We start from the raw sequence: 21,891 nt of genomic DNA on the forward strand, positions 1-21,891 counted from the left end.
ATTGCTATTCTGGAACTGAAAACTCGTTTCTGTGCACATGTTGAGGTCTGGCATTGGATCTAGGTGACAGGGTAGCTCTTATGGTCTTCGCTTTATAAGTTACATATTAACATGCCCACAACGGGCAAAGTAAATGTTTAACAATCACTTATGTTATGTTTGAGTTTAATAAGGTTTGCATCCTGTTCCTGTGCAGTTGCAGTGTCGGCACCTAATATTGGTTCAGGTGGTATCTAGTAATGGCCTCTGGACGTCATCTAAGCCAGACAGGTCAAACTGGTGTTTAGTGGGCTGCATGTTGCCCTGTCACTCAAGTTTTCTTTGTTTCTGATGGCTGAACAGCAAGAGCTTCATGGGTAAAGCACAGATTTGCTTAAAGCGGATGTGCCATGGGGAAAAAATATTAAAAGCCAGCAGCTACAAATACTGCAGCTGCTGACCTTTAATATTAGGACACTTACCTGTCCTGGAGTCCAGCGCTGATCGCAGCAGAGCACGAGCGATCGCTCGTCTCTCTGCTGCTCCCCCCGCCATCCACGCTGAGGGAACCAGGAAGTGAAGCGCTGCGGCTTCACTGCCCGGTTCCCTACGGCGCATGCGCGAGACGCGCTGCGCCCGCCGATTGGCTCACATGCTGTGTGCTGGGAGCCGAGTGTTCCCAGCACACAACGGGCGACAGACGGGAAGTCAGAAAAACCCGTATTTTGCCCGTAGCGTGTGGCCGGAAGTGGGTGCAAATACCTGTCTTTAGACAGGTATCTGCACCCCCCTCCCCCCTGAAAGGTGTCAAATGTGACACCGGAGGGGGGGAGGGTTCCGATCAGCGGGACTCCACTTTAGGGTGGAGAACCGCTTTAAAGATAACAAAACAGATGTGTATGCATTAGGGTTGTCCCGATACCGATACCAGTATCGATACTGAGCATTTGTGGGAGTACTTGTACTCCTGCAAATGCCCCTGATGCCAGATCCGATACTAGCCCCCACCCCCCCCATCCCGCCGCCGCCTAGTTAATCAGCGTGCGGGGAACATTACAGCTTTCATTTAAATAGCTGTGTGTTCCGCGCCGCGTATAGACACTCCCCCTTGCTCGGGATTGGACGGGTTATCTGTCTATCAAAGTGCAGATCACCCGTCCAATCCCGAGGAAGGGGGAGTGTCTATACGCGGAGCGGCGGGGAACACACAGCTATTCAAATGAAAGCTGTAATGTTCCTCGCACGCTGATTAACCACTTAAGGACCGGACCAATGTGCTGCTACATGACCCAAGGGGTTTTTACAATTCGGCACTGCGTCGCTTTAACAGACAATTGCGCGGTCGTGCGACGTGGCTCCCAAACAAAATTGGCGTCCTTTTTCCCCCACAAATAGAGATTTCTTTTGGTGGTATTTGATCACCTCTGCGGTTTTTATTTTTTGCGCTATAAACAAAAATAGAGCGACAATTTTGAAAAAAAATGCAATATTTCTTACTTTTTGCTATAATAAATATCCCCCAAAAACATATCTAACATTTTTTTTTTTTTCCTCAGTTTAGGCAGATACGTATTCTTCTACCTATTTTTGGTAAAAAAAATTGCAATAAGCGTTTATCGATTTGGTTTTGCGCAAAATGTATAGCGTTTACAAAATAGGGGATATTTTTATTAATAATTTTTTTTTTTTTACTACTATTGGCGGCGATCAGCGATTTTTTTTTTTTTTTTTTTTTTTTTTTTTTTCTTCGTGACTGCGACATTATGGCGGACACTTCGGACAATTTTGACACATTTTTGGGACCATTGTCCTTTTCACAGCAAAAAATGCATTTAAATTGCATTATTTATTGTGAAAATGACAGTTGCAGTTTGGGAGTTAACCACAGGGGGCGCTGAAGGAGTTATGTTTCACCTAGTGTGTGTTTACAACTGTAGGGGGGTGTGGCTGTAGGACTGACGTCATCGATCGAGTTTCCCTTATAAAAAGGATCACTCGATCGATACGCCGCCACAGTGAAGCACGGGGAAGCCGTGTTTACATACGGCTCTCCCCGTTCTTCAGCTCCGTTCTTCAGACGTGGGTCCCGATTGGACCCACGTCTAGGCAGGGATGTACAGGTACGCTAATGTGCCTGTACGTGCCATTCTGCCAACGTGCGGCGGTCGGGAAGTGGTTAACTAGGCGGCGACGGCATCTAGATCTGTGGGGGACATGGCTGCATCTGTGGACACATTTAAAAAAAAGTATCGGTATTCGGTATCCGCGAGTACATGAAAAAAAGTATCGGTACTTGTACTCAGTCCTAAAAAAGTGGTATCGGGACAACCCTAGTATGCATATTGGCCAGAAGAATGATAAATGTTACTGTAGCAGCTTGTAGTAGTAGTCTTATTTAACTGGACTTGTTCTGTAATGTTGGGGCCCTTGTCACACTGGTGCGCTTAAAAGTGGTAAGCTTTTTTTCCAAAAAGTTTCCTGACTCCCAGCATGCACCTGTGAAAAACAGACATGTGACTAAAAAAATGCAAATGTGGTACACTGTTGATGCGTTCCCATTGACGAGAATGGAAGGTGTGTTTTTGAAAACGGCACAAACGCAGCTCGGCAATGTGAACCGTTTAAAAGGATTTAAAGGGGAATACTTTTGATGTTCTTTTGTTGTGCTGGAAAGGTGTGACGGCAAAAGTGCACCAGTGGGAAAGGGGCCTTAAAGACATTTTGTAGCTTATTCAAGCCCCACTTCTTTTCTAATGACTGTCAGGAATGTACCCCAACATATATATCATGCAGATTGCTATTAGTGCTGCACTGAAATTTTGGCCGCTGAAATCTGTTTTTGGCATGCGGCCGAAAGAAGAAGAAAAAAATGCTGAAAGGGGGCGGGGTCCGTCCCGGGTGCTGCTCATTGTGCGGGTGTCATCCTGACGCTCCAGTCCTCCCTTCCCTTCTCTCTCACAGAGCAGCGATCTCTGTCACAGAGCTGAATTGCACGGGCCACAGTAACAAAGTCCCGCCTCCTGTGATGGATAGCACACTGATTTATTGGCGGGACATTGAATCGGTGATCGCAAGAGGCGGGACTTTGTTACTGCGGCCTGGGCAATTCAAATCCAGCTTCGTAACACATGGAGATGGCCGCTCTGATCCGGGCATTGGCGAGGCTGCATTGATCTTTTGTATCATGTCAGCAGTCTCCGACCATCTCCTGTATCATGTCTGCTGAAGGTGCACCGAATGGAAAATTTAGCTAAGGCTTTTAGCAGTGTGTTTAAGTAAGAGACTGTGGACATGATACAAGAGATGGTTAGAGACTGTGAACATGATGCAAGAGATGGTTAGAGACGGACACGATACAAGAGATGGTTAGAGACTGTGGACATGATACAAGAGATGGTTAGAGACTGTGGACATGATACAAGAGATGGTTGGAGACTGTGGACATGATGCAAGAGATGGTTATAGACTGTGGACATGATGCAAGAGATGGTTAGAGACTGTGGACATGATACAAGAGATGGTTAGAGACTGTGGACACGATACAAGAGATGGTTAGAGACTGTGGACACGATACAAGAGATGGTTAGAGACTGTGGACATGATACAAGAGATGGTTAGAGACTGTGGACATGATACAAGAGATGGTTAGAGACTGTGGACATGATACAAGAGATGGTTAGAGACTGTGGACATGATACAAGAGATGGTTAGAGACTGTGGACATGATACAAGAGATGGTTGGAGACTTCGGACACGATACAAGAGATGGTTAGAGACTGTGGACATGATACAAGAGATGGTTAGAGACTGTGGACATGATACAAGAGATGGTTGGAGACTGTGGACATGATACAAGAGATGGTTAGAGACTGTGGACATGATACAAGAGATGGTTGGAGACTGTGGACATGATGCAAGAGATGGTTATAGACTGTGGACATGATGCAAGAGATGGTTAGAGACTGTGGACATGATACAAGAGATGGTTAGAGACTGTGGACACGATACAAGAGATGGTTAGAGACTGTGGACACGATACAAGAGATGGTTAGAGACTGTGGACACGATACAAGAGATGGTTAGAGACTGTGGACATGATACAAGAGATGGTTAGAGACTGTGGACATGATACAAGAGATGGTTAGAGACTGTGGACATGATACAAGAGATGGTTAGAGACTGTGGACATGATACAAGAGATGGTTAGAGACTGTGGACATGATACAAGAGATGGTTGGAGACTTCGGACACGATACAAGAGATGGTTAGAGACTGTGGACATGATACAAGAGATGGTTAGAGACTGTGGACATGATACAAGAGATGGTTGGAGACTGTGGACATGATACAAGAGATGGTTGGAGACTGTGGACATGATACAAGAGATGGTTAGAGACTGTGGACATGATACAAGAGATGGTTGGAGACTGTGGACATGATGCAAGAGATGGTTAGAGACTGTGGACACGATACAAGAGATGGTTAGAGACTGCATTTTTCTTGACCCTTTTCTTGCACTAAAGGTGCCAATAATGGCCAAAAATTCATATTAAGTTAAATTGATGATATTAAATAAAAAGTCGAAAAGGAATACAATTCTATATAAAAAGCTGTCATGTTTGGTTTTCGGCAAAGTGTATCCTGCATTTTTGGTTTCGGCACCACAATTTTCATTCGGTGCACCCCTAATTGCTATAGATACTAATGTTGAAGCTTGCTTTGTCTCATTGTTTGTTTTTTGTTTGTTTTTTTCTTTCTCTTGCAGTGTGACTTGTTCATCCAAGAGGGGGCACATTTAGGCAGAACTCCAGCAGAAGTAGTCTCTACTTGTGACATTACGTTTGCATGTGTGGCAGATCCTAAAGCTGCAAAAGATGTAAGTTTCATCTGGTTTTCCAGAGCTGTGTATATCTATCTATCCTATCTCTCTCTCTCTATATATATATATATATATATATATATATATATATATATATACCTGGCACACTTACCTGCTCTGTGCAATGTTTTTTTACAGAGCAGTCCCGATCCTCCTCTCCTTGGGTCCCCCCATCATCACTAAACCCCCCCCCCCCCCACTGAGTGACCCCAGAGCAAGCTGTTCCCGTTTGCTCCCGAGCCACCTCTGTGTAATCTATAAGACCATAGAGCTCAGTCCCGTCCCGTCCCACCCCAGCTTCCTCCTCACTGACTGTGATTGACATAGAATGCATGAAGGTAACAAACCTTCAGCCTTTACAACCACTTTACAGGGTCAGTTTGAAATGTTTTTTGTTACGTGTGGAGATTGTCATGTTGCCCATTGACTTTCTTGGGGACATTGCAGTTATTGGCTATGTTCCCCTAACGTTCCATAATAAATAACATTTATTGTCCTAGTATTAAAGCTGAACTCGGGACACTTTAATTTGAATATACTGTATTCCTCAATAACCACAAAGGATATAAATTGGTTTCCTGTCCACCAAATCCCTTTGCCAACACAGTTATTACATTGTAATATAGCAGTGACATCATTGTGCTTTACATAGCCTGAGCAGAGATGTGGGAGGGACCCAGCAGGCTCCACCCACTACATGCTCAGAAAACAGGAAGGGGCGGTTACCAGACCAGTCACCCCGCACAAGGGGAGAGCAGCAGTGAGCGGTCTTTATTACAGGAACTGCACAGATCTGGAATAAATACACAAAGCACACCAAGATCTCAGTAACAATACCCATGCCTCTTGTAATTGGTCATGCTTATGTCAGATTTAAATAAAAAAATAATAATAATATTTGAGCAAACAGATGAAAAAAAAAAAAATTGCTGTTGGTTTATTAGTCTTGCACATCTTTTTTTCCATCATTATATAAGCCTGATAATTGCAGATGCCTAATGTCAGATGAACTAGGGTTCTGGTAAGAGTCACCATTTTATCAATATATCGCAATGGTAATGTTTTGTTTCTCCTCTCTGCCAGTTGGTGTTAGGACCCAGCGGGGTGCTGCAGGGCATCCGTCCAGGAAAATGTTACGTTGATATGTCCACTGTGGATCCAGAAACAGTCATTGAACTAGCCCAGGTAATATTTGTAGCAGAGCTAAGCTGACAGTGGATTTTGATTTTGTATTTGGTGTCGGTTTGAACGTTGTGGAACGTTGCGATCGCGCCGCCGGGCACGGGAGTCAGGGACGAGCGGGGGGCGTGCGCCCCTATTGGCTGCTGGACGAGGTGACGTATAGCTACGTGCTCTCGCCCAGCAGAGCCGACCTGCCGCGTAAAACTGCGGCGGCTGGTCGGCAAGCAGTTAATGGGTTTTCTGTTTCCAACCAGCAGTGTCGATGTTACACACCAATCACTTCTTCTGTCATCTTTCCACATTCAGGTTATCGTGTCTCGAGGTGGTCGTTTCCTAGAGGCTCCAGTATCCGGTAACCAGCAGCTATCCAATGATGGGATGTTGATGATCTTGGCAGCAGGCGATCAAGGTGTATATGAAGACTGCAGCAGCTGCTTCCAGGCCATGGGCAAAACCTCCTTCTTTCTTGGTAAACACTGAAATAACAAGTTTACACATTAAATGATTTAAATGTGACATTCCAGTTTTTGATGGGGGTCTGGTCAATATTTCTTTGGGGAGGGTGGGTGGTTGGCTATGGCCAAAGGGATTCCTTCCCTGTAATAGCCACAGGAGATGTGTGGGCATGAGACCGCCGGTATAGAGACCTCACCATCCACCTACCCATGCTCAAAATCCACATCTCCAGAAGCCACAGTCCTTCTTCTTTTTTTTTTTTTTTTTTTCTTCTTCTTTATTGAGCTTATTAGACTCTAGTAGATGTGTTATGGAAATTAATGTACAGCACAAGTCTGATTATTGGAGGAAAGCAGGCTGAGTACTGGCTATGCTATGCTGTCATGCTTGGTGTGGTCAGTTTTTATTAGGAAATCAGAGGGACTGGCAGGAACACCAGGGATTTCACATCTAGGAAGCAATACAAAGAGGAGAATACTTTCTCATAAGTACAGGATACAGCAGGCACAGATCAGGGATATGAAATGTTGGGTGATGTATTCTTTAAAGGGGTGTTCCAGTAATTTTTATTGTTTATTAAAAGTCAGCAGCTACAAAAAGTGTAGCTGCTGGCTTTTAATAAACATACACTCACCTGCTCCATGTTCCAGCGACGCGCCGGCCGCGGCTCCGCTCCCCCCCCCCCCCTCTCTCCGGCCGGCGTCTTCATTCTAAGTGTGGGCACCTGGCCGTGACAGCTTTCGGCTGTGAACATTTACATTAGACTGTCATATCCAAGTTATTTTCAACCTTTAAAACTTTAGCATTCTGCTTTAATGACCCTGCAATAACTATTGTCCTGTGTGTGTCTCTCATAGGGGAAGTAGGTAATGCAGCCAAAATGATGCTGATCCTAAACATGATCCAGGGCAGCTTTATGGCCACAATAGCGGAAGGGATGACATTGGCTCAGGTGACCGGTCAATCTCAACAGACTCTGCTGGACATCCTGAATCAGGGGCAGCTCGCCAATATTTTCGTGGACCAAAAGTGCCAAAGTAAGGACGCCTTCTTTTATTTTCCTTCTCTCTTTGTGTTTGCTGTTTTGGCTGCATTTTGAAGACTTTCATATGGCTGGTTGCAGTTTTTCTGATCTCGGCTTTTCTTCTTTGCCCACCCAGATATCCTACAGGGGAATTTCAAACCAGATTTTTATCTGAAATACATCCAGAAAGACCTGAGGCTAGCCATCGCCCTGGGAGACTCTGTGAACCACCCAACTCCTATGGCCGCTGCAGCCAATGAGGTAAATTTCTGCATGTTTGCTGTATTGCATTTCTTCTATTCCGACTACAGGGAGGCCCCACCGTGCCCTTCATTATCTCTTTTCTTCAGAAAAGTCCCAGGATGGGATTACTGTCATGTAGAGGCCTCTTCTTGACTTTGGGCATAAGCACTACCCATTTCCTGACTCCATTTCAAATGCTATAAGAACCTAATTTAACCACTAGAGTACCGGGCCATCGTCAAATGACGGCTCCACGGTGACTCTGAAAATTCAACAGGACGTCAATTGACGTCCTGTATTCTTGCGGCCACTGGGGAGCGTGCCGGCGGCCGCGCGCACGCTCCCAGCGCGTCCCCGAGATGCCGATGCGCGTGCCTGGCGGTCGCGATGTTCGCTAGGCACTCGGAATCGGCGGCTACAGGGACAAGACGTGGAGCTCTGTGTGTAAACACAGAGCTCCACGTCCTGTCAGGGGAGAGAGAGGAGACCGATCTGTGTCCCTTGTACATAGGGACACAGATCGGTCACCCCCCTTCCCCCACAGTTAGAACACAATTTAGGTATACATATTAACCCCTCCCTCACCCCCTAGTGTTAACCCCTTGAATGCCAGTCACATTTATACAGTAATTAGTGCATATTTATCGCATTAATCGCTGTATAAATGTGAATGGCGCCAAAAACGTGTCAAAAGTGTCCGATGTGTTCGCCGCAATGTCACGGTGACAGTAAAAAAATCGCAAATCGCCGCCAATACTAGTAAAAAAATTAATAAAATAAAAATGCCATAAATCTATCAGCTATTTTGTAAACGCTATAACTTTTGCGCAAACCAATCAATATATGATCATTGCGATTTTTTTTTTTTTACCAAAAATATGTAGAAGAATACATATCGGCCGAAACTGAGGGGAAAAAAATGTTTTTTTAAAAAAAAATTGTGATATTTATTAAATAAAAAAGTAAAAAATAGTGTTTTTTTTTTTTAAATTGTCACTCTTCTTTTGTTTATAGCGCAAAAAATAAAAACCGCAGAGGTGATCAAATACCACCAAAAGAAAGCTCTATTTGTGGGAACAAAATGATAAAAAAATTGTTTGGGTACAGTGTAGCACGACCGCGCAATTGTCATTCAAAGTGCGACAGTGCTGAAAGCTGAAAATTGGTTTGGTCAGGAAGGGGCGTAAGTGCCCGGTATGGAAGTGGTTAAACAATGGGGCTGACTTGCCAATGAAAGGATATTGGGCAACTGTGTTTTATTCTAGGGTGGCAGGGCTTGGGAAAACCATCCAAGAATATTATTATTATTATTATTATTATATTTTTTTTATTTTTTTTCATATTCAATATTTTTATTTTGTAAAAGGGAAAGGCATACAGAACAGAATACATATTCCAAAAAAAAAGAAAAAGAAGAAAACAACATCACCACGTCCAAATATTACAGTTGCAAAAATATAACATATACCTTATTCTATCCATCAACGCCCACTATTATTATTTTTTTTTAAATACAAATCTCATTTTTATTTTATTTTTTTACTAATATATATATATACATATATATATATGTGTGTGTGTGTGTATATGTAAAATGGTGCAGCCTTACCATTCAGGGATAGGTGTTTGTGCAGTTAGTCCAATTTTCTCTCCTTGTGAAAGCAAACATAGGCTCTCAATGTCGGTCTGTAAGGCCCCAAGGCAGGCTGAGGGCTATCGCCCGTTACTTTGCAGGGGTGACGAAGAGGGGGGTTAAATCTGGCAGTTGATATAGCCTTTCAAATGGGAGTAAACTACCTTGTATGATTTTTACCTATAGGTTAGCTTTTAGTAAGGCTTCCCTCCAGGTTCAGTAAATATCTCTTAAACGTGCAGAGTTTAGGAGATATTTACTTTAGATGCAGCCAGGGACGTCGCTGGCTCATACACTCTGAAAAAATGACATGCCAGTGCTATTCCTTCAGAGCTGTGCCATAAACGGTGAAGCAGACGAACACAAAAGAAAGACCGGGTGAAGATGAAAGCGCCTTCAGTGGTGACAGCGCACCATTGGAGGGCTTCATTTTCAGGTAATGCATACTAGCTAGTAAGGACGAGCTCCGGCGTGTTCGCATAGAACACGCGCAGAGCCCGCCAGGAAGTCGGCACCCGCGCTGCGCTAATTACAGCCAGGCAGACATTTCCCGATCTCTGCAGCCGAGCATCGGACAATGTCTGCCTGGCTGTGATTAGCGCAGTGCGGGTGCCGACTTCCTGGCGGGCTCTGCACGTGTTCTATGCGAACACGCCGGAGCTCATCCTTACTAGCTAGCACATTTAACTTAAAGCATAGTTCCACCCAAAAGTGGAAATTCCGCACATTGTGCTCCTCCCCCCTCCGGTGCCACATTTGGCACCTTTCGGGGGGGTGGGGACATGGCATACCTGTCTTTCACAGGTATGCTTTCCCCACTTCCAGGAGCCTCAGTATTGACGCCACGGCTGGGGCTCCCTCCTCCTCCCCCAGGTGCCATGTCAGTAGGAGAGAGGAGCGGAGCTGCATGGGCGGTAGGGTTCCCGGCATGAAGCCAAAGGGCTACATTGCCAGGTTCCTGTGCTCGCAATGGCGGCGGCATGCACCCGACAACTGATGAAAACATCAGCTGCGGTGCCAACGTCACAGGACAGGTAAGCGTGTTATTATTAATTCAACAGCTGCAGTATGGGTAGCTGCTGGCTTTTAAATTTTGCCGTGTCGGGCGGACCTCCGCTTTTAACTGCCCCCTTTTTTTTTTTTTTTTTTTATTATATATATATATATTTTTTTTTTTTTTTTTTTTTGTTTACCTTCTGGTTTTAGTGAGCTTGGGGAAGACAGGGCAGACTGTATGGGGGCATTATGGCCTGACACTCCTGCTCTGATGAGAAAAATAGAGTTCACTATACTCTTTTAAGGGTGCAGATTCAAATCAATACAAAATTTGCATTGGCGGCTTTTTTTTTTTTTTTGCTTAACTACTTGACCTTCTGTAAGGTATTGCCCCCCCCCCCCCCTCAGGACCAGGGAATTTTTTACTATTCAGCACTGTTTGTCTTTTTGTACTTTTCTGCTTTGCACTATAGTTTGCTACCAACAGATAGTTATCATAGCATCTTGCTGATTGTCACTCTTTCTTTCAGGTCTACAAACGAGCGAAAGCATTGGACCAATCTGACAACGACATGTCCGCCGTGTACAGGGCCTACATCCACTAGTCTCACCGTTTCATTTATTGAGGATTTAATTATTATTTCAATACCTTGTTTTAACACACCATCAGTCCATTTCTGTCTCTGACTCCTTCCCCAGACATTGTCCTTTGCTCTCTCTCCACCTTCCAACCACCGGCACCCCAGTCCTGTTCTTGTGAATTGTCAACACGTCTGCTCCTTTCCAGGCTGCACTGCCAGAGGAGAGGCGGGCGCCGGATCCTTTCCGACCTTGCACTAAAGGAGACAGTTATAAGAGAGCTTTGGATGCCGATGTGTCCGTGACGAGGACCTTCTGTTGTGCAAATTTCCCCTGTTGGCCTAAACCTCAGTTGCTTGCCAGCCTTGGCGTTCCTCCGCTTTACTGCTTAAGGACATACGGACGTTGACTTGTAGACACCAGCAAGAAGGCGTGTCCTGCAGATGACTACTTTCTCTGAAGATTCTTTGTAGTTGTACAGTGCGCAAGATTTTTTATTTTCTAATTAACTACCCTTTGCATCTCCCTCCCCTCAATCGCTATAAGGGGTTTAATGGTTGGGCCTTTTCTCTGGTCACCTGTCTTCACCTTTTAAAGCTTGAGTCAGCCATTCCATAACAGATACAGGATCATTTGCTTGCACTATGAAATTTAGTGAAATGCCATTTGTTCAAACAAGTGTTCTACTTAAATAACGCCCTGAGCTTACCTGTCATGTGATCAATGCGATTGGCTGTCACAGTGATCACATGATCTGGAGCACATCCTACTGGCTCCCAAGCCGTTGCCATGTGATTTAAAAGCCGTCGGACAGCGTTGTCCCACGAGTATGCGATTTGAGCGCGCTTACTGCACAAACCAATGATGGCTGTATACATATATCTGCATCATGGCAGAAAGTTTACCACCTTGTTTCGTCGTATGTACAGCCAGCGCACTTCATTTACACTGGCCGCTTATAAAGTCACTTTTAGGAGCTTTTGGCCTTTTTTAATTTTTTTTGCCAAAGCTCCTAAATGCAACACCATGTACACACAGGCTTTTAGCAGAGTTTATGGGAGGTTAAATCTCCCTTTCCTGAATGCGCAAGAATCGTGTTCAGGAGAGGAACGTTGTAGCCGAAGACCGCGAGCGCGGCAAACACTCATGTAAACCGCAGGTATCGGTTTACATGCATTTTTGCAGTGTTTATCCATGGCCGGCGTCCAGGGGAGGGTTAGTAGTGTACATGAAGCCTTAATGTAATTGTAATCAGACGAGTGAAAATTGAGCATGCATGGTTCTAGAAGACCTCTGCTTTCCTTAAGAGCCCTTTCACATTGCCAGCGACCGAAAAAAACAGAGAGGTGCTTTATCTGCGTTTTTTGGGTGCCGAATAAAGGGTTAAAAGCGCCGCTTCGTCGGCGCTGCCCATTGATTTCAATGGGATGGGGCACTTTAGGAGCAGTGTATACACCGCTCCTAAAGCGCCTCAAAGAAGCTGCTTGCAGGACTTTTTTTTTTACGTCCTGCCAGCGCAGCGCCCCAGTGTGAAAGCACTCAGGCTTTCACACTGGGATTGCAGATGAGGCTTTTTTCAGGTGCTATTTTTTAGCGCTAAAGTGCCTGAAAAACGCCTCCAATGTGAAAGGGGTCTAAATGTATATTAGGAAAGCATGTGCATGGAAGAACTGGCGTCTTACTGGTTGGCCCTCCAGAGCAATACTGGTTTTGTAGACTTTGTAAGGTTAGCAGATAGATTACGACTCCACCGTCACATTTTACGGTGCCAAGGGCTCGGTCATCTATTGAAAGACCTTTTAATTGCCTCGTGGCATAAGCTTGTGTCGCGGCTTTTTAGAAAATTGGCATTTGCGTTGTTACTCTTGGCCACTTCATACATTAATTAACTGATTCCTAGGCTTTCACATTTCAGATTGAGCATTTGTGTTTAAAATTGCATGAGCAAAGCTATACTTTAGCATATGCGATGCTTGTTTGGTCTTGGGTTAGGTGGAAGACGGGGCATCTTCATGGCGGCTCAACAGAAAGCATGGCCATTGAGAAGTAGAAGACTTCCCTTGCCTGTTTATAGCAATTAAACAAGTTTGTCAGAAGATCCACAATTGACACGCTATTGTGTCTAATCTTTCTGAGGGATAGCTTCAAATGTTCATCTTCGCTTGCCGTTTTTGAGGTGTTGCACTTGGCGTATTTTTTTATTTTTTATTTTTATTTTTCGATCCTTGCTAACCCGCCTTTCCGAGAGCCTACAGTCTTTTTCAGTGTTAATGGCAGCTAAACTCCATCTTCTCTTTAAGAAAAGAAGAAAAGAAAAAAACGATTTTGAGATTATTTTCGTCTTCGCTGAATATAACTTTTTAAAGCAATGTTTTATTTATTTTAATTTTTTTATTAGAATTTTTATTGTGCGCTTTTAGTTTTCGGCTTTTATTTCTTTTAATGGAGAATGTAGATTCTGTTGTGTGCGTTTTTTTTTGTTTTCTTGTTTTGCGATAAGCTAAGAATGACTAGGCCCATGCGTTAAATCTTCAAGGTGGGGTTACGTTTTTCAGGATCGGTTGTTTGGAATGCGGGACGGAAGACGTGTCTGTGTCCCCGTGTCAGCGTTGTAGCCAAGTACCGTATTTTTCGGCGTATAACACGCACCCTAACTTTAAGAGGGAAGTTTCAGGGGGAAAAAAACTTTCCACAGCCCCCTGCGTATAACACGCAGGCACAGTTTACCCTCTATTTTCAGGGTAAAAAAGTGAGTGTTATACGCCTAAAAATACAGTATATCATCTCTAAATATTAACAGATCTTTGTCATGTTCTAAGTCTTTGCTTGTGTTAAGCGTACACGCTGTAAAAAAAAAAAAAAAAACTAAAATAATCCAACTACTTACAAAATTATTACAAATCTGTAATCTTATATTTTTACCTTTTTTATTTGCTTATGAGGCTGTGTCTTCTGGCCTTATCAAACCTTCATGCTTTGGTAGACGTGACCCTGTGTTTAGGCAAGGCAAAGAAACCTGGTGACCTAGAGGAGCAGCTCAAATATTCAATAAAGACATCCCCTTGATCCTTAAAAATTGCTCCTATTTACTATGGAAATATAAATATTTCAATATGTTTATTGAAGTTACAATATTGTACAAGGCACAAGTGACAAAAAAGGAAGTGAAAAATGAGCTTACTATGGAAATATTTAATACTTTAATTGTAGTCCTTGCCAACTCTTCTGTTTTCTGGCCCCTGTAGAAATGCTGGCGGCGGCCATCTTGGTTGTGGGCGTCTGAAGCCGTTGCCAGTGAATTCTGGGATCAACTGCAGCTGGCTACCCAGCATGCACCTCTTGTTCTTGTGCATTAGGGCCCTTTCAGACGTGTGGACCGTATGTCCGCATTTTCATCCATCCGTTGCGGATGAAAACGGGACATACATTGGTCCCTATGTGATTGCGGGTGTCAAGCGGATGACCATCCGCTGACACCCGTAATCGTCCGCCTCTGCAAAGATTCGATTTTTCGGACGGAAGAAAATCCTATTTTTCTTCCGTCTGCCGGATCGGATGAACACGGACATACCGTCCATGTTCATACGATCCCCAATAGGGGAGAGCGGAGGAAAGACAGGGCGGTCCCTGCACAGTGTCCGGGGACCGCCCTGCCGGCTCAGCGGGGATTTTACGGAGGATCCCCGCTGAGCTTTTGCAGACACACGGAGCGGATCATTACTGATCCGCCCGTGTGAAAGGGCCCTTAGTGTCAGTACCTGTCTGGAAATACAGCAAGATAAGACAATTGGGCTACCCAAGGACGCTGTTATCCTAGGAGTCCAGCGGGATCCCCTTATGATGTCATCGCCTAGACTAGAAGTGCTGGAAAATTTAAAAGGGGGGGGGGGGGAAGTTACCTTCAAATAATATAAAATGTTGATAATATCCATTTATTATTGTCCTGCGGGGCAATCTGATGTAAATATAGGTGATTAGACATGTGCAATTTTTTTAGTTCCGAATTAGTTTTTTAACGAATTTCAACAAATTTGTTAATTCGGAAACATCCAAATTAACGAAAATCTGTTTAACACATTTTTTGAAATATTCGGAAATTTGAAAATTCAGAAATTCGTAAATCTGAAATGACGAACTGTTAAATTATAGGCATTGGAATTTCCTTTCAAATTTGGCCGTTGGTGAATGTAACAAATTTAATTTGAAGTTACGAAATAACGAATGCTGTATCTAAACGAATGGAACCTAATGCATTAATAATAATAATAATAATAACTTTTTATTATTTGTTTTAGATGCAGCATTCGTTATTTTAGATAATTCATAACTTCAGATACATTTGTATTCGTTACGTTCACGAACGCCAAATTTGAAAGGAAATTCCAATGCTTATAATTGAATAGTTTAGTTATTTGGAATTTTTGGATTTCGTTTTTTCAAATTTATGGATTTTCTTTCTTTTCGAAATTATCAATTTACGAATTGCGATTTATAAGGAATGACCTGAAAAAAAAAAAAAAACAACAAATTTTTCCGCAGTGCACATGTCTATTGAAGGTCCGCTTTAAATTCCTCCCAGCCAGCAATGTGCACGCTCCTTTCCCGTCCTCCTGCTTTGTTTGATGCAGAAGAAAGGCCCATGTAAGTGTCAGGTCAGCTTGTCGGTTCTTGCACATGTTCCAGGCTTTGCCATTGCAGACCTGTCCTGACACATGTATGATAAACCTGTTTCCCTTGCGTCACACACGTATTTATGTAAAGGAATATGTTTTGGATTGCTGTAAGCCTTTTATGTTGCCGACAATCCCTACTTTAAACTTTTGGGTTGTAGTTTTGTCTGTTTCTTCTTCAGAAGTGCTGTGAAGCACCTTCCTCTGCTGAATTTTTATAAGTAAATCTTAAGTAAAAAAAAAAAAGTTCTAACACCAAGGTTTGTTAATTCTGCTTTTTTGTTTGTCTATAAGTAATACAATATATAAAAAGTTAAAATAAAAATAATAGGCCAAAGCAAGGACAGTTGCTTATACCAATGTACTTCATCCTTTTCTGCCCTGGTGCAGACTGGACAGTAGGTATGTTGGTAGAGCGCTAAAACCCAAAACAAGGTGGTTAACGCTTTAGATCTACAGTTTTAATGCCATTGTCAACTGGGGTAGCTTTGGGTGTTCCCAGAGTAGTCAAAAATGGGTTAAAGTGAATACCAAAGTTTTAGTGTAAGGCCCCTTTCACACTGGGGAGGTGGGGGCGTCCGCTGTTTTTAGCGGCGCTTTACCATCGTATTTGCAGGGGTATCTGGCCGCTTGTGGGATGCTTTTAACCCCCACTAGCGGCCAAAAAAAGGTTAAAACCACTGCAAAGCACTTTGCCGGCGGTATAGCCGTGGTGCCCATAGATTTCAATGGGCAGGAGCGGCGGAAGAGCACGCTCCAAAGATGCTGCTAGCAGGACTTTTTTTTTTTTTTTTTAACCATCCTGCTAGCGCGCACCGTTCCAGTGTGAAAGCCCTCGGGACTTTCACACTGAAGAGACCGCAGCGGCTGTTTCATGTCGCTTTGCAGGTGCTATTTTTAGCATTATAACCCCTGCAAAGCACCCCAGTGTGAAAGGGGTCTAAGTGCATTAAATCTTTATTTCGCACAACAAAGTTACAAAAATAAATAAAAATCCAACTCATTTCAGGGCTTAAGGGCTCTTTCACATTGAGCGCCCGTACAGGTCCGCCTGTCAGTCTTTTTTTTTGCGGACCTGTACGGGCGCTCCATGCTTCGCTATGGAGCCGCGGATGTCAGCGGTGACATGCCCACTGACATCCGACCCGCTCCGATCCGCCAAAGTGTGACGGAGGAAAAACCTACTTTCTCTTTCGTTCATAGACGGACACAGCCTTCATTGACCTTAGGGTTATCTCCTGGTTGGAAGAAGCATAACCCTAAGGTCAATGAAGGCTGTGTCCGTCTATGAACGAAAGAGAAATGGATTTTACGGTGAGTACAAAAATCCTTTTTTCTCTTTCGTTCATAGACGGACACAGCCTTCATTGACCTTAGGGTTATGCTTCTTCCTACCAGGAGATAACCCTAAGGTCAATGAAGGCTGTGTCAGTCTATGAACGAAAGAGAAATGGATTTTACGGTGAGTACAAAAATCCTTTTTTTCCATCCGTCTATCGGATCTGGTGAACACCGACATACGGTCCGTGTTCATCCGATTCCCCCCATAGGGGGGAGCGGAGAAAAGACAGGGCAGTCCCTGCACAGTGTGTGGGGACCGCCCTGTCATCCGCCGGTCCAGCGGGGATCAACGGAGCGATCCCCTCTGAGCAAGCGGAGGTGCACGGTGCGGATCATTACTGATCCGCCCCGTGTGAAAGAGGCCTTACACTTCTTTCATTAGAACTTGGTTGCTGATGATAAATGGGGAGAATGCCGATGCATTTTGGAAGCTCAACGCCCTCCTTCATTAAGGCTTGGCTGTGTATAGTAAATAAGGAGAATACCAGGACAGTGGTTGTACTGCGCCACTGAAACGCGTTAGTATTTTGCTACCAATACGTCGCCAGAAGAGCAAGTTGACTTATGTAGACGGGTAAGGCGGGACACCTAAAATATTTCTTCCACTTTCCAAAAAGATGAAGGCAGATGTGTTCCTAGATTACCTTGTAGCAGAATGTGCTGGGATTACCATCGTTCTCCAGCTCCATATCAGAACAGGCTCGTTTAGGCATTGCGGGTGATCAGATTTTGCTTTGGCCTAACCATTACCCCTCCCCCTTTTTGCTTTCTGCTTTATCTGTGAATAGCGTTATACATGTCACACTGTGGAGCTCCTCCCCCCATGCTCCTTATTGGTTATTACTTGTTGCCTACTCAGTGTGTCTGATGGAGACACGCCCTCTTATTCCTCTGCTTTCCAGTTTATCGGACTCCCCAGTAACATAAGTTTGATTTTATTTTTATTGTTTGTTTTTTTTCAAAAGGGTGGGGTTGGGAGCATTGTGAAAGGGGCGGGGCTTTTATGTTTTATAATTGAAAGTTTTGTCATTGGAAAATAGTGTGTTATATTGGGGGTGGGAGGGCATGGGTAATAAGTGAGTTTTGTGCAATTAGCGATGCTACTGGCAAACAATAAAAGCCTTGGTAATTAGTGTTGTGATGTTTATTTGACTGGGGGTGTTGTGTGTGACCACTGAGGATGGTGGAGACGGGTCCTTAAAGGGGTGGTTCCCCCTAAAACAAATTTCTAACAATACATTCGGAAGACTTCTTACACTGCAGGTTTTTTTTTTTTTTTTTTTTTCTTCGTACATACCTCGATATCGCCGTTTCATCCCTCGGGTTCCGGGGATGAGTCTTGCTGGACCTAGTTGATTGACGTTCCTCCGACCGGCGCATACTGCGCGTCACGACTTTCCGACAGAAGCCGAACGTCATTGCGCAGGCACCGTATAGAGTCGGCTCTATACGGCGCCTGCGCAGCGACGTTCGGCTTCTTTCGGAAAGTCGTGACGTCAAGTATGCGTCGGTCGGAGGAACGCCCACCGCCACAAGACTCCTACCCGGAAGTCGAGGGATGAAACGGCGATATCGAGGTATGTACGGGGAAAAAAAAAAAGCCAGCCTACCAGCAGTGTAAGCAGTCTTCTCAATGTATTGTTAGATATTTGTTTTAAGGGGGAACCACCCCTTCAAAATGAAAGAGGAAGAAATGCTGCACTTCAAAAGGAACCGTCCCAGGTGCAGAGGAGACTAGAGGTGGCTTCAGCCTGACTCCCCCAAGACATGCGCCAATGCATTTTGCCCTGCCCACAGAGGGTCTCCTATGACTAAGCCTTGAGGGGGCTTGGGAGGCCACTTCTTTTCTTTCGTACACTTAAAGGGGTTGTAAAGGTACAATTTTTTTTTTTTTTTTTTTTTTTTTTTCTTCCCCTAAAATAGCTTCCTTTACCTTAGTGCAGTCCTCCTTCACTTAACTCATCCTTCCATTTTGCTTTTAAATTTCCTTATTTCTTCTGAGAAATCCTCACTTCCTGTTCTTCTGTCTGTAACTCCACACAGTAATGCAAGGCTTTCTCCCTGGTGTGGAGTGTCGTGCTCGCCCCCTCCCTTGGACTACAGAAGAGTCAGGACGCCCACTAACACACAGCTCTTTTCTCTATCTGCAATGTAGAGAGTGTCCTGACTCTCCTGTAGTCTAAGGGAGGGGCGAGCACGACACTCCACACCAGGGAGAAAGCCTTGCATTACTGTGTGGAGTTACAGACAGAAGAACAGGAAGTGAGGATTTCTCAGAAGAAATAAGGATTTTTAAAAGCAAAATGGAAGGATGAGGTAAGTGAAGGAGGACTGCACTAAGGTAAAGGAAGCTATTTTAGGGGAAAAAAAAAAAAAAAAAAAAAAAAAAAATTGTACCTTTACAACCCCTTTAAGCTTCGTACACACGATTGGATTATCCAACGGGAATTGTGTGATGACAGGCTGTTGTTGGAAAATCCGACTGTTTGTATGCACCATCGGACAATTAATGGATTTTCCGTGGACAAATGTGGGATCGCATGCTTAAAAATTGTCTGCCAACAATTGTGTGTTGTCGGATTTTCCCATCGTGTGTACTCAAGTCCATCGGCCAAAACTCCAAAGTGCAAACGCATGCTCAGAAGCAATGCTTAACATAACACAACATTAGCAGAAGTTGCCCAAAGGGTGGCGCTGAAAAAAAAAAAACATGTAGTTGCGTGTTTGTTGGCTGCCAATTATTTGCCGTTTGTATGCAATAAAAGTTCCTGGTCCTGAAGGTCCTTTACCTGTTCTAAACACTACCCATCCAAGTCCCGTATGCCCACCTAAGAAAACTCCAGACAGATCTGTTGCAGTTCACCTGGAACTACAAGCGTCATAGGATACCACGCTCAGTCCTGATGGCGGCGTGCGCGGATGGAGGTCTGGCTTTCCCAGACCTTGTTAGGAACGACCAGGCGAGCCATAGCGTCCTGGTTTACACTGTGTTCAAATAACAAGTGGACGGAAATTGAGAAGCTATGGCTGGCCCTGGTCTACCCCAACAGTCTCCTGTGGAGCGCAAACGCGGAGGTAGACTCTGACCGTATGCTTGGTCCAATGTCGGTGCTCCGATGGGTATGGCGTAAGTTGCTACTCCACCATAAGCTGACCTCTGATAGTTTGCTCCTGACCTCTTTTTGCCTGTAACCCCAAGGTGCCAGACAGCCTCACCCGCCGTGTGTCATTCCCGTGGACCTCTAGGAACCTGATCCACTTTGGCAATTCGGTGGACTTTCTGACCCATAAATTACGCCCCTTTGCTGAAATACAGACCCAACATGGTCTCCCGAGCCGGGAATTCTACGTGTATCTCCAAATACGACACTATGCGTTATCGATTGCTCCAAAATTGCAGTCCCCCCCTGACCCAGTTTGAGCGTTTGATTCTGGCGGGGTTGGCCCAGAGGGGAATGATCTCAGGGATATACTCTATACCAGGGATATGCAATTAGCGGACCTCCAGCTGTTGCAGAACTACAAGTCCCATGAGGCATAGCAAGACTGACAGCCACAAGCATGACACCCAGAGGCGGAGGCATAATGCAACAGCTGGAGTTCCGCTAATTGCACATCCCTGCTCTATACTAAACGCCTGGCCCATGGAGGTGAAAGGCAAGCATGCATATATGATTAAATGGGAAAAGACTCTTGGTGAGGAGATCTCCGTGGAACAATGGCATGAGATCTGGGTGCAGGCGGCAAAGAGCTCGATTTGCACGCTATATAAAGAAAACATCTATAAAATTCTATGTTTCTGGTACATGACCCCAGACGTCCTCCACGCCATCTACCCCCACTAGCTCGGACTGCTGTTGGCGGTGTCTGGGGGCGAGGGGCACCCTCCTTCATGTCTACTGGGGCTGCCCACTAATCGCACCTTTCTGGGACTCGGTCTGGCAGTTGCTGGAGCGACTCCTAGAGAGACAGATCCCTCCCCAAAATATTTCATCCTAGGTCTCTCCCCCCGATAAGACTTGTGTCCCCATATAAGAAACTGGCCTGACACATTCTCACGGCAGCGCGCTGCCTGGTTGCGTTGCATTGGAAATGCCGATCCCCCTGAGGCCCTGTACACCAGGATCAAAGACGTAGAGATCATGGAGAAGATGACCGCCAGATTGTGGGATCGGCAGAAGGCTCACAACGAGGTCTGGGATCTGTGGCACCGCCGGGAGGACCCACCCTGGGGAGGTACGCGGGCCAAATTGATGACACTCCCTCTTCCCCTTACTCTCTTACGCTGTTATGATACTTAGAAGTTAGTTTTACTGCTCAGTTTAGATCTATATATCTGTTTGGGGGTTCTAAGTAGCAATAAAATACTGATTTAAACTTGCAAGGAAAAAGTTTCAGAAAAGGCCTTAACCACTTGAGACCCGCGCTATTGACAAAAGACGTCAACAGCGCGGCTCTCAAGTGCCAAGTGGACGTCTTTTAAAGTGCATTACCCGCGCGTGCCTCTGGGGGGGGGGGGGCGCGCAGCGGGTAAACACTGTCCCGGCACATCGCTGAAGAGCCGATGCGTGTACCTGGCGGCCGCGATGTCCGCCGGGTACACGCGATCGTCGGGAACACAACAGGGACGTGGACTCTGTGTGTCATGATGAGGTGTAAACACAGAGTTCCACGTGCTGTCAGAGGAGAGGAGACCGATCTGTGTCCCTTGTACATAGAGACACAGCATCGGTCACCCCCCTCCCCCCACACAGTTAGAACACACCCAGGGAATACATTTAACCCCTTCCTCACCCCCTAGTGTTAACCCCTTCCCGTCACATTTATACAGTAATTAGTGCATTTTTATAGCACTGATCGCTGTATAAATGTGAATGGTCCCAAATTTGTGTCAAAAGTGTCCGATACG

General features: G+C 44.8%; 1 protein-coding gene across 5 annotated transcripts in view; it reads left to right on the forward strand.

The window, feature by feature from the left end:
• The window catches only part of GLYR1 (glyoxylate reductase 1 homolog), a 57,301-nt gene extending 44,898 nt beyond the window's left edge, over positions 1–12,403 (forward strand). For 3 of the 5 annotated variants that reach the window (XM_040356401.1, XM_040356402.1, XM_040356403.1), the window contains 6 exons: positions 4,745–4,855; positions 5,942–6,043; positions 6,347–6,509; positions 7,354–7,533; positions 7,657–7,781; positions 10,923–12,402. In XM_040356401.1, the coding sequence (XP_040212335.1) occupies positions 4,745–4,855; positions 5,942–6,043; positions 6,347–6,509; positions 7,354–7,533; positions 7,657–7,781; positions 10,923–10,997 (756 nt within the window). In that variant the 3' untranslated portion in view covers positions 10,998–12,402. Of the gene's footprint in view, positions 1–4,744; positions 4,856–5,941; positions 6,044–6,346; positions 6,510–7,353; positions 7,534–7,656; positions 7,782–10,922 lie in introns of all 5 variants that reach the window. The other 2 variants (XM_040356399.1, XM_040356400.1) reach the window with 1 other exon arrangement.
• The last annotated feature ends 9,488 nt before the right edge of the window (positions 12,404–21,891 follow it).

The sequence above is a fragment of the Rana temporaria genome, chromosome 6 (assembly GCF_905171775.1).
Source record: "Rana temporaria chromosome 6, aRanTem1.1, whole genome shotgun sequence".
Taxonomy (NCBI): Eukaryota; Metazoa; Chordata; class Amphibia; order Anura; family Ranidae; genus Rana; species Rana temporaria.